A 12,064-nucleotide genomic window follows, 5' to 3' on the forward strand; every position below is an offset into this window, starting at 1 on the left:
AGAGAACAGCTGCTAAAATGCCATTACAAAGTAGCAAACAGATATTTGAAGCTGCTGGTGCCACTGGAGTACCACGAACATCAAGGTGTAGGATCCTCCAGAGGCTTGCAGTTATGCGTTATTCTATCAGTTATTCTATTCGGCCACCCCTAACCAATGCTCACAAGCAGAAACGGCTGCAATGGGCCCAGAAATACATGAAGACTAATTGTCAAACAGTCTTGTTCACTGATGAGTGCCGTGCAACCCTGGATGGTCCAGATGGATGGAGTGGTGGATGGTTGGTGGACGGCCACCATGTCCCAACAAGGCTGCGACGTCAGCAAGGAGGTGGCGAGGCATGTTTTGGGCCGAATCATGGGGAGAGAGCTGGTCGGCCCCTTTAGGGTCCCTGAAGGTGTGAAAATGACCTCTGTAAAGAATGTGGAGTTTCTGACTGACCACTTTCTCCCATGGTACAAAAAGAAGAACCATGCTTTCCGTAACAAAATCATCTTCATGCATGACAATGCACCATCTCATGCTGCAAGGAATACCTCTGCATCATTGGCTGCTATGAGAATAAAAGGAGAGAAACTCATGGTGTGGCCCCCATCCTCCCCTGACCTCAACCCTATTGAGAACCTTTGGAGCATCCTCAAGCAAAAGATCTATGAGGGTGGGAGGCAGTTCACATCCAAACAGCAGCTCTGGGAGGCTATTCTGACATCCTGCAAAGAAATTCAAGCAGAAACTCCCCAAACACTCACAAGGTCAATAGATGCAAGAATTGTGAAGCTGCTATCAAATAAGGGGTCCTATGTTAAAATGTAACTTGACCTGTTAAGATGATTTTGATTGAAATAGCTTTTGATTTCAGTAAATATGACCTCCGAATGCTGTAAAATCCAAAAATGAGCATTTTCAGTTCTTAAAAACCTATAAAATGTTATAAAACTCTGTCGTGCGTAATAATGTGGAACAGTGCATTTTAAGTTTTTTATATTTGAAAAAATACTGTTATCATTGGGAGGTTTGTCCAATTACATTACAATTCATTAAACTAACGGTTGATGACTTAAATTATGCTGACTGTCATTTGCATCAACTATTTAGGAAAATCTGAGAAAAAAAACTCAGTTGCATAATAATTTGGAACACAGTGTATGTATGTATATATATATATATATATATATATATATATATATATATATATATATATATATATATATATATATATATATATATGCTTCAAAGTTTGACTGACCACATGTTTGCTGTGTGCGGAGGCGCGAGCTCTGCCTTCCTCTGTACAGCTCAGAGTGGCCTTCATCTCCTCCACCTCCTCCTTCAGAATTTTCTCCTTCTGGGTAAGCTGCTGGTTACTGTGTGTGAGGACAAGCTGATGGAAGTCAACAAACTACAACGTGCTGCAAGAAATTTGTACTGTGCCTTTGCATTAAAAGTACATCTTACACTCTGGCCTGATTGCGTAGATCCTCATTCTCCTCTGCCAGTTTCTGGTTGGTGTCCTCCATGCCCTCCACCACCTGCTTCAGCTTCCTCACCTCCTCCTGGAGCTTTTGGTTGCTCATCTGAAGGTCGGCAACACAGTAAACCAGCTCCGATGTCTCACTGAGAAGAAAACGCACACAATGGTTAAACTGGTCCCTCCTGATATCCAAATTGCACCCTGTTGGTGCTCAGCTTTATCTTTCTCACTATCACAGGGTTGCCAACTCTCACCCTATTGCCTTGAAACATCCGCTTTCCTTCTTACACTGACCAAAACAAATATAAAATAAAGTCCCCTTTTCTTTGACTTTAATAAATTGCTGCTGCCCTCACACAGCAGCAGGACGGATGCATGTGTCTCCAAACTGTAAGAGAGAGGGTCTGTGTGCAGGTTACTTTATTGCTGTGGAAATCTTTTATTTGCAGATACAGTAAAAAATATCATTTTATCTTTAGAATTATCGTCTAGCATGTCAAGTAGATTATTACAGAGAACTTATCTATCCAACAACGTGCATAGAAAATAAGGCAACACACAGCAAGCCCAAAAATGTATTGTACTAATCCTACACTGTCAGTTACTGTAGACACAGAAGTTGCCTCAGTGCAAATATATGTCTATTTTTAACACATGGATAGAACTTTCAACATGTCACGCAGCTCAAAATTAAAGCATTAAGAGACAAAAAAATGTTTATGGGTGTATTCCTAAATATTTGAGGTTGCATTAGTGTCTTTTGGAACTTCAAAGTGCTTCTTGAGATGAACTTCCCCCTCAAATTAATTTAAAGGGCCCTTAATCCAATCCTTAATCCAAATTACTGTAAAATAAATAAAAAACAAATGTTCTTGCTTTTCCCAAGTGGTACCTGGCCACTTAAGACAAACATCTCTGAAATTCCACCAATACAATGTAGGTGAATACCATTAAATGTACGATAAAGCATTAAAAACATTTAATTTAGTAAATCCAACAGCAACATGGAAACCATTCCAACCATATTCACCCCCAACCTCATTCAGGGCCAGGCATGGGTGGTCATACATACAAATAAAAAAGGTATGGTATTGCTATGGTATTGCCCATTTACAAAAAAACATGGATACTCTCACTAATTCACAGACATCACTTACAATTCTGCTCTGGATGCCTCCCCTCCAAAGGCCTCCAAGCTCCCTGAGGTCATATTGAGCAACATGGACCTCTTGGCTAAAACACACAGAGATCCAAACACATGCAAATTATTAAATCTCCAGGAATTATTAAACATACAAGTGATTATAAGCACACTTACCAGACAGGCTGTCTCTTAATTTGACCGAGTCTTGAGTCATGTCATCAGTTATGTCTTCCCTGAGCCACAAAAGAGAAATATAACATCACAATGTGCAAGATCAATCATTTTCACTATCTTTTAAGGGATTTGGCCGCCATGAACTATGTGAATTCCTTTAGACTCCTGAGAAAATGCTGAAATGATTTGTAGAACTGTTTAATTTGTCGGTGCCTTGTACAATAAGCAACAAAAACAGTCAGCCCTCTGCTCAGTCCATCCTCTACATGATGTACAAACAGACCCTGGCTGTACTGCAAACAGAGCTCGCTGGCTGCTGCACAGTTCTTACTCATGGACAGTTATGCTTGTGTGTGGCCAGCCACGCAATAGATACAAGTTCGTCTTTACCTACAGATGACGCAGGGACCTTTTGGTTTAGTCGGTAACAAGATGAATCATCACTAACATTGGACCTCACAGCAGTTGCAGCACTTCTAAGGATGAAGTCTTTAGCTTTATTTACAGCCCACACACCAGGCCAATTTTTAGACACCAGAAAATAATAGAGTTCACATCTTCTCTCTCAGTTTTATATAATGTGGCCACTTACATAAGAGGTAAACAGATATAGTATGTATCTTTTAAATTTTAATTTATCACCAGAGTCATAGCAAACCTCTGAGACAAAAGAAACTCTGTTAAAAGGGAGATACATGCAGTTAAAACTATGGGGGAAAATTTCTCACCAGTAATCTCTCATCTGATGCATCGTCCACCTACACAATATCTACTTGCATAACTTGAACAGAATATACGAGTGGCTCTTTCCTGGAAGGCTAAAATAGAAGCACAAGATGCAAGCTGTCTTTGTTTTTTCATGCCATGTTAAAGACGCTGGAAACTGGAAAATGTGTAGAAGGAAAAATCAAATGTGGATCAAATGATTTAGTCACAGCGCTGATCTTGAGGGGAATAATAGCCAACACAAAAAAGACAGGAAGAAGAAAATGCAAAATTAAAGAGTAAAACCTGGTCAAAAGTACTCCCCTTTTGTTGCCCACTCGCTTTTACAAAGAAATACACCAATAACTGCACACATTGTTTATTTTCCATGACTCTTTCACCTCTGAAGCAGTCAAGTTTCACACTAAAAATAAAACTTTTAAGTTTGTCAAGGTCACACCTACAATTTAGAATAGGTACTCTAGCAACACAGAAACCTCACCAGAAGATATAGAGCCAGCAGAAAGCTTATATCTTATCAAACAGCTTAAGGCCACATCAGCTAGTTGGAAACTTGCTCACAAAAGCTTGACTTTAGATATTCCAGGACGTTCATTCACCAAACTACGGCACTAGCCCTGAAAATTCCCATTTCTAAGTGCACTCCCAAATAAAAGATCATATGCATACTAATATTTTTGAATATAGCCTTTGATGTAGTATGTCTGCTGTTCAGTACTTGTTGTTACGGCAGTCATCAATCCACTCCTTCATGACGGCGTGGTACGTATCCAGGTCAATGGAGACGTCTTTTTGTTCTGGATCGAGCATGTTGCAAAGGTCCTCTAGTCCACTGTCTTCTGAGCTCCGGCTGGTGGTGTGCCGCAGGTAATCCACAATGTGAGACACATACACTTTACCTGGAAAATGACAATAACAGAGACACTGAAGAAAAATATTCTCATTTTTGGATAATTTTACCCTATTACAACTATGAGGTCACGGCAGCAAAAGCAGTAACCAAAGCAACAGGAGAAATAACACTTGTTTTGAAAAGTTGGTTTCTTAATTCTTCACTTTTTAAAATGCTCTTCAGCCTTCACACATCAGAACAGAAATGGTTGGACTAGATTTACAAAGTGAAACTCACTAAGATTCAACCGCTGACAATACTCCATGTACTACTTTTTTCACATATTTACATGTGATACTATTCCCCAAAATGGTCTAATTTCATATACAACATAACACAAAGCTAAATTAGACGGAAATGTGCTATATGTCCACAGCAATAGTGTAATTAAGCTCTTTCAAAATCTAACACAATTAATTCAGATTCACAAATGTTCAATCACATTTTAACTGAAGACCTTCACAATTTTACTTTAGGCATTTTTATCTTTTATTTTTTACATAAAAATAGACCCAGAGAGGATGAGGTAGATTGAATGAAAAAAATAGACGCATCACCTCAACAGGACAAACAACGGAGGAGACTGTAACTTAGGGTGCAATAAAATGCAGAGGTGAAGAGAAAATAACAAAAATAATGCAGGGTAATCTTCCTCTTCGGGGAAAAATAAAAAAAGGAAATCAGGCACAAAAAAAATGACAACACCCTCTGTACTAAGAGAACATATCCCATCCCTCTGCTGCACAAGATGGTTCACTCCAGAAAATTTATAATTTTGAAAAAAACACTGAACTGAACTGAACTGGTGAGAAAATTTAAAGCATCCCGACATAAATGGAGGAGACTGTGTAGCCAATGCTGGGAGGCACAAGAGGAAGAATCAGACAATGCTGACACTGTGTGACATTAAGGAGTCGAGTGAAAACTTTGCTCAATGAAAAGCTATAATTCATCATTAAACTCACAAGACTGAAATGTGTGACCCAACCATTAATGACAGTATGAACGTACCTCTACGCTGGGTGTCGCAGGCATGGAAGATGGTATCCAGCAGATTCTCCTCACAGATCAGGCTGATTTCTGCCATATTCTCCTTCTTGTTTTCAGAGGCCATTGAGGATCCTAAGCATGAATATGCAACACAAACACAGCAAACGTGTGTACACGAGTGTATTGAATTGCGTAGCAAAGAAAACACATGGTACGTTTTCTATAAGCCACACAAGCCATTACAAAGTTACATAAAGCAGGTTAGTTTGCTAACTGAAAACTGGGGATCTCCATTAACCCTTTTTTGTCATGCTGCATTGATCATGTGCAGCATGGTTCATTTTAGTAACATGGAGCTGTAACAGTATGACTGGTTGCACTGGGTGTCAGGTCAGCACTTTCCCTGTGGTAGTGATTGCAGATAGAGAACATTTAAGCATAAAAATGAAATAATGTAGGTTTTGAAACAGATATTTATACAAAAAAAAAAACAACTGCCAAGAGATTTGTAGTGCTGGAGTTCTGCAGCCCTTTTTTTTGCTTTAACTTATTATAAAAAGGTAAATGTTGACTATAACAATGGTTATAGGAAAATTACACAATTAGTGTTGAGATTAGTGCCCAATAAGGGCCACCTGCACAATGCAATTCCATCTGCCACCAGGTACAATCTCCTGGAAAAGGGAAGGCTCATTTAACATACTGCACAAAGAAAGTGCATCAACCACTGAATAGTGCTTTTGTTCCCTCTGATAGCTTTTAGAAGTGTAGCCAAGGGTTATGAGCTGTGCCTATTACTATGAGTGTCATGTGGCTCTGTAGATTAAACAGAGACAGCAAACATTTTTTATTGTCTTTAACATGGTCAATGGCAGTGCATCACAGCTTCACTCCCTCATTTCTTGCCTTTCATAATAAAGGCTCTGGACATAAATGTTGCTGAGTTTGCTAAGAGGCATCTCAACAATTTGTTTACAGTAGTTATTCTAGGTCTGGGTGATGTATCTATATAAAAGATATATTGATATATTTTTAAATGTGATATGGAATAATAGAATTTATATAAAACACTGTTCATACAGCGTCTGATATCATATTTAGTTCTTTTGTAATGTTTGTTATTATTCTTTTGTTATTATTCGTTTGTTGTTATTCATTTCTCATACAAATATATTTATTTCAGAAAAAGATTGGCCTATTTAATTGCATAGGCTACTTTCATTTAAGATATTTGTTTTTTAAATGTGCACTTTTGGGGCTTTGGTTTGAAAAAAAGGTACTCCTGTTGTTATACAGTATTTATGTTCACTTAAATAAATGGTTTCAATAAAACTACTTGTGACATGTCATATTTGGCTTTGACTTTGACTGAACATTTGCTCTCACTTTGCAATAAAAATATTGGGATATATAACGTATATCGATATTCAGCCTTAACATATCGGAATATGACTAGTGGTCTATAGTGGCCCAGCCCTAAGCTATCCCCAGGTTTCGTAAATGGCAGACAGCAGAACAACTGGAGTAACTGTGAAAACTCTACCTGGAAAAAAACAAAACATCCCATTGACAAAGTCGGTTGAAAATCGACAAGTTTCCCTAAGGAGCTAAAAGCTTCTGACTACAACTATTTAAAATATTTATAAGCCCCTTGATTGCAAATGTATCTGCATATACAAACAAATCCACCTGACCACCAGTTAGTGTTAGTTGTTACCAATCCTACCTCCATCTCCCATGGACAGTCTTTTCACAACAAGGGCTGGGTAGGGCAGCTCCACCTCTGTTGAGTTCCCCGTCTCTGCTGAGCAGAAGTTGAGGTTGTAGGAGAGGGTGCTGTGGTTTGGGGTGAAGGTACGAGAAAAAGGTGGGCTCCTGCTCAGCTTCTCGCTCTCGGGCTGCACTGACTGGGGTCCTCGTGTGAATGTAAAGTAAGGGGAGTCTTTGGTCTGGGCTGTAGGTGTCGAACAATGCCTCTGCCATGTCTTAACCTGTCTTAAATCACTCCCATCAGCACCTCTCCTCTCCCCCAGAGTGCTAGTTATAGTGTATGTGACGTTAATTGGCGTGGAGGTGTTGCATGCTGGGGTGGAAGAGGTGAACATAGGGACAGAGGAACCCTGGTTACTCTTCTGGGAGGTTGCAGGGCTTGGCATGCCCATCCCTTTTCCCTTTCCCCTCTCCCCCTCGTCCTTGTGCAGGGTCCCTTTCTTCAGGATGGCCTCCAGGTTGTGCCTGAGGCCACTTTGTGGGCTGTCGTAATTGCTGGAGGAGAGTTTGGGTATCTGGAAAGGTGAGTTGGGCTCTCTGTCACCGCGCCACTGAATGGTCTGCAGTTTGCGGCAGATGCTGTCCACAGGGTTGTGGCGACGACTGGGCTGGGGCGTGTAATAGTCCATGCTGCTGATGGCAGGGTTGCAGTGCTGGCTTCCTGGAGAGAGGAGAGGCTGAAGTCTGAGGAGTGAGATGCAGAAAATATTCAGTTTAATTGCATGAACAGTTAATAAAATGGAGACAAAGGACAAAAAATATTGTGCAAAACATAGAAAGCCATAGTTAATCTGCCGGTCAGTGGTGGAATGTTACCAAGTCCATTCTCTCAAGTGCTGACCTTAAATACAATTTTGAAGTACTTGTACTTTAGTTGAATATTTCCATTTATGTTACTTTATACTTCTACTCCACTACATATTAGAGGCAAATATTGTACTTTTTACTCCACTAGAATTACCTGCCAGCTTATGCTACTTTTCAGGTCGAGATTTAACATGAAAAATTTGACAAATTCAAATGAATACGTTTTTTTATTTTTTTATAAATTTAACCACATGGCAGTGTTTTAAGTAGATGATCAACACTGTGCAGCATAACACCTTAAGGTAGTGCATAATTTGCATATTCAGCCTATGCAGGACTACCATCCTTGGTTTGGATTAACCCCAGGTTAGTTGGGTTAGGGGCATAAAGTGAGCAGGCAGAGCAGTAGTGTGGAAACACAATACATGTCAGAATAAATGGGGTTGTTTTTTTAGTTCAATATGTAGCACAATTATAAAAATTACAGCTATGGGATCATACAAGAAATATAAAACAAGCAGGAGTCAATAGAGGGTTGAACAAATGAAAAACATGGAGAGGAAATAAAATGAGGAATGGGGAATCAAACTATAACCCCCTGTAACCACAAACACACCTTATAAAGAGATATACAATGAAACCAAAATCTATATTATGCAATCCAGTCCGTGTCAGACTTTTTAATTCTGCCTTCTCAGTGTACAGAGATACAAAGCATCACCTACTTAGGCTCCAGGTGCGCAAACGAGCTAATTAATTCCTGTTTGCTACTTTTTAACATAACAGCATTTATGTATTTCTTTAATTAACTTCCTGCCGTTTAAATAAACATTTGGTATGAATATCATAATTAATTTCGTTGCAGTACCTGTGCAAAAATAAGCAACTTAATTAAAACAAACATATCAAATAGCAAAGCAGAGAATCGAAGGATTTTGAAGGAAACAGCTACGACAGCCACTGCTCTACGATTATTATTTTTTTTATTATTTGTCAGCGCTTCGAGAGCAGATTTACCTCCACACAAACAAATGCACCTGACCACAAAGCCTTAAAACACATTTTGTGTTAGTCTCTCGAATAGCCTTTGGCTAGCATGATATATTTGTTCGTTAACGTTACCTGGTGAAGCTTGTAGAAGCAAATATCCACGACGAAATGTTTGGCTAACTGTCCGACGCACGCAGAGAGAGCACGCGCACAGGTAGTGCGAAGCTGAGCTCTGGAGACGGAAAGAGTTAAAACCAAAGTGGGTGTTCACGACTCTAAAAATAAGGGAACACCCCTCCCTGCGGCGTGAAGGGGACACGGCACTTACTTTACTTTACTTTAACACTTTATTTTTGGATAGGGGCAGTGGACATAAATGAACATCTTTGTAAATATGCCGGATTATAGCAAAACTGCTAGTTTGCATCCGTAGTCCCTAGAAAAATAAAAATAAATAAAAATATAAAAGACAGCAGTACATAGGTAAGATACAAATAGAGGAGACAACACACACATACAACACAACACAATTTATGATAACATCACCCCGTCAAAATAATCGCCTAACTCATTTTTTCAAGTTTAGCAGGAAACACAAAAAACTTCACCAAAAGTGTAACATATGACATTTATTGATCATTTAACTCAAAAACAGATGTAACAAAGGATGGCTATTGACATAGTAATAACACTGTGTGTAAATTATGTAATTTAAGAGAAATAAACGACTTAAGCTTTTGTGACTTAAGCAAGATATGGTAACACTTTATTTTGAAGGTGTCTACATAAGAGTCACACAAGCCTGACAGAAACATGACATGACAAGTATCATGAGCATTAATGTTTCTTCAAAGTGTCATTAATGTTCATGACACATCCCGTGTCATGTTTATGACACGCTCATGTCACTCTTATGTAGACACCTTCAAAATAAAGTGTTACCATATCTTGCTTAAGTCACAAAGGCATGTTCAAAAAAAGTCACATTTTATTTTGACTTAGGCATAATAAATCAGCTTTAGTCACACACTTGACATAGGCCATTATCTTAAAGGGGTAAAATCACATGATCTGATCAACTGAGGATGTAGGCGATTTTACCATAGGTGGCCGGCCGGTGACTTAGGCGATTATTTTAACAGTGTGACGATATGGTGGTCATCCAAAAAGTCCAATAAATTGTTTGTCCATTCCTATTTTTAGTGCCTCACCTACACCTAACCCACTCCACACCATACTCACAGGGCGGGGATCAATGTTAAGTCAGGGGTGCCAAACATTAATTGGGCTCATTTGTATTTTGGCGTAAACACAGTTATGAGACTGGTGTCAACCTTAGCAAACAGAAAGTATGGGAGAATACTTAAAGGTGCCAGATTCATTTCCCCTCATAGCAACCTCTGGCTCATGCCTCTCTCCTCATCTGAAGGTAACTTGTTCTACAATTATCACTACTTTTCATTCATTTTGAATGTTGGGGATAAATATGGGTGACACAGGTTGTGCTTTAATCAGACAGTAAGTATTAATAGCCTATATTAAAAGATCCTATTTACTATTGTTTGGGACATATGGGCCTACTTCACGCAGGTTCACCTCTTAGCCTATATATAATGCTATATGTAGTTTGTGAAGGCCAATGATATACAGTAATTCTATGACAAGGTAGTTTTTCTGTATACTTGTATTTAACAAGATATTTTTGTGAAGTATAAAATGTGGCTTTTGTTGTATACATGGATGGAAAATAAAATGTATCACGATACTATCAATTAAAAGTCACATTTGCCTTAGAGAAATGTACAGTAGGCTAACAAGAGTACCAATGACAGTACATAGTTTCAGAATCAGTTCAGAATCAGGCTTTATTGGCCATGTTTGCATGCAACAAACAAGGAATTTGATTCTGGTTTTACAATGCTCTCATAGGTACTTAAATAGAGAAAAGCAAATAGTTGAAGTTAAAGACAGAATAAACTGAGCAACAAGTTGAAGAAAATTTGCACTAATAAACAATAATGTACATATATACATGAGTATATGAAAATAAAATAATAAACAATAGGAATGGATTTGCAATATGGTATTGTGAGAAAAAATTATGTATAAAAGTATGTGGTTTCATGACAGTAACTGGCTCTTTTAAGTAGTTATTCCAGTCCATTGGGTTATCCTTATCTGTACCAACTTCCTTACACATTGATGACACATATCTGTTTAGTTATAAAGCATGTTTAGTTGTGAACATCTGTTTGAGTTTGCTTTTAAAGAAAATAGTGCACATCTGAAATCTGTTTGTAAATGCAACATTTTTATTTGTTTGTTACAGGTACATTTCCACAAGCTCAGTGGCTGACACTCCAAGCCTAAAGGGTATTGGCAGAAGTTTTACAACTGTCTTGTGACTTCTACATGTCCTTATTATTTAAGAGCACCTACCCTCAGTAGCTGCTCCAGCTGCAGCATCTTGATGTTTCCTTGTCTTCCTGACACTTATAAATCCCCCCTGTTGCTCCACACAGAAACACTGCTTCTTGTCCTCATGTTGCCATGAGCAGTGCCGAAAGGCCCAGATAGCTGCAGTCATCCAGCAGTGTTCTTATTTTAGCGAAAAATCCATGAAAACTACCCCAATGGATATCCAAGTGCTTGGAAAAAGTCCCCTTGCTCTCAGTAGAATAATGTCCGTATTGTCGCCATTTTTTAGGGGAAGGACAAAGCCAGCATCCACTCCTGTGCTTGTCCTTCTCTTCTGACTGGTGCAGCCTGCTCAGCAGAATCCACTTTCCCAGCTCACGTTAAGTAGCTGGAGCTTTGCTTGTTTTCTGACCCTGAATAGTAGACAGCAGGCTCAGGTAGAGATTAAGTTGGACATGTGCAGACACACACAGACTCACATGGATGAGTGTTGGCTTTGGTTTAGAAAATGCAGATAAACATTATCAGAGAAGTCAAACTTAGAAAAAAAGGAACAGTTATTGAACGTTAACATGTATATGGGCATTTGAGGTAACACTGAATCAGAGACAATAATCTATGAGATAAAATAAAGTACCAAATAAATCCAAAACGTAAAAATGTGACCACTTTCACCTGGTGT

General features: G+C 38.9%; 1 protein-coding gene across 5 annotated transcripts in view; it reads right to left on the bottom strand.

The window, feature by feature from the left end:
- Window positions 1-9,289, bottom strand: part of lrmp (lymphoid-restricted membrane protein) — a 36,489-nt gene extending 27,200 nt beyond the window's left edge. For all 5 annotated transcript variants that reach the window (XM_059325551.1, XM_059325548.1, XM_059325550.1 and 2 more), the window contains exons 1-8: window positions 9,097-9,289; window positions 7,124-7,851; window positions 5,419-5,529; window positions 4,234-4,414; window positions 2,790-2,848; window positions 2,629-2,704; window positions 1,456-1,614; window positions 1,247-1,364 (exon numbers count right to left, since the gene is read on the bottom strand). In XM_059325551.1, the coding sequence (XP_059181534.1) occupies window positions 1,247-1,364; window positions 1,456-1,614; window positions 2,629-2,704; window positions 2,790-2,848; window positions 4,234-4,414; window positions 5,419-5,529; window positions 7,124-7,796 (1,377 nt within the window). In that variant the 5' untranslated portion in view covers window positions 7,797-7,851; window positions 9,097-9,289. The remainder of the gene's footprint in view (window positions 1-1,246; window positions 1,365-1,455; window positions 1,615-2,628; window positions 2,705-2,789; window positions 2,849-4,233; window positions 4,415-5,418; window positions 5,530-7,123; window positions 7,852-9,096) is intronic.
- Between the last annotated feature and the right edge of the window lie 2,775 nt (window positions 9,290-12,064).

The sequence above is a fragment of the Centropristis striata genome, chromosome 22, assembly GCF_030273125.1.
Source record: "Centropristis striata isolate RG_2023a ecotype Rhode Island chromosome 22, C.striata_1.0, whole genome shotgun sequence".
Taxonomy (NCBI): Eukaryota; Metazoa; Chordata; class Actinopteri; order Perciformes; family Serranidae; genus Centropristis; species Centropristis striata.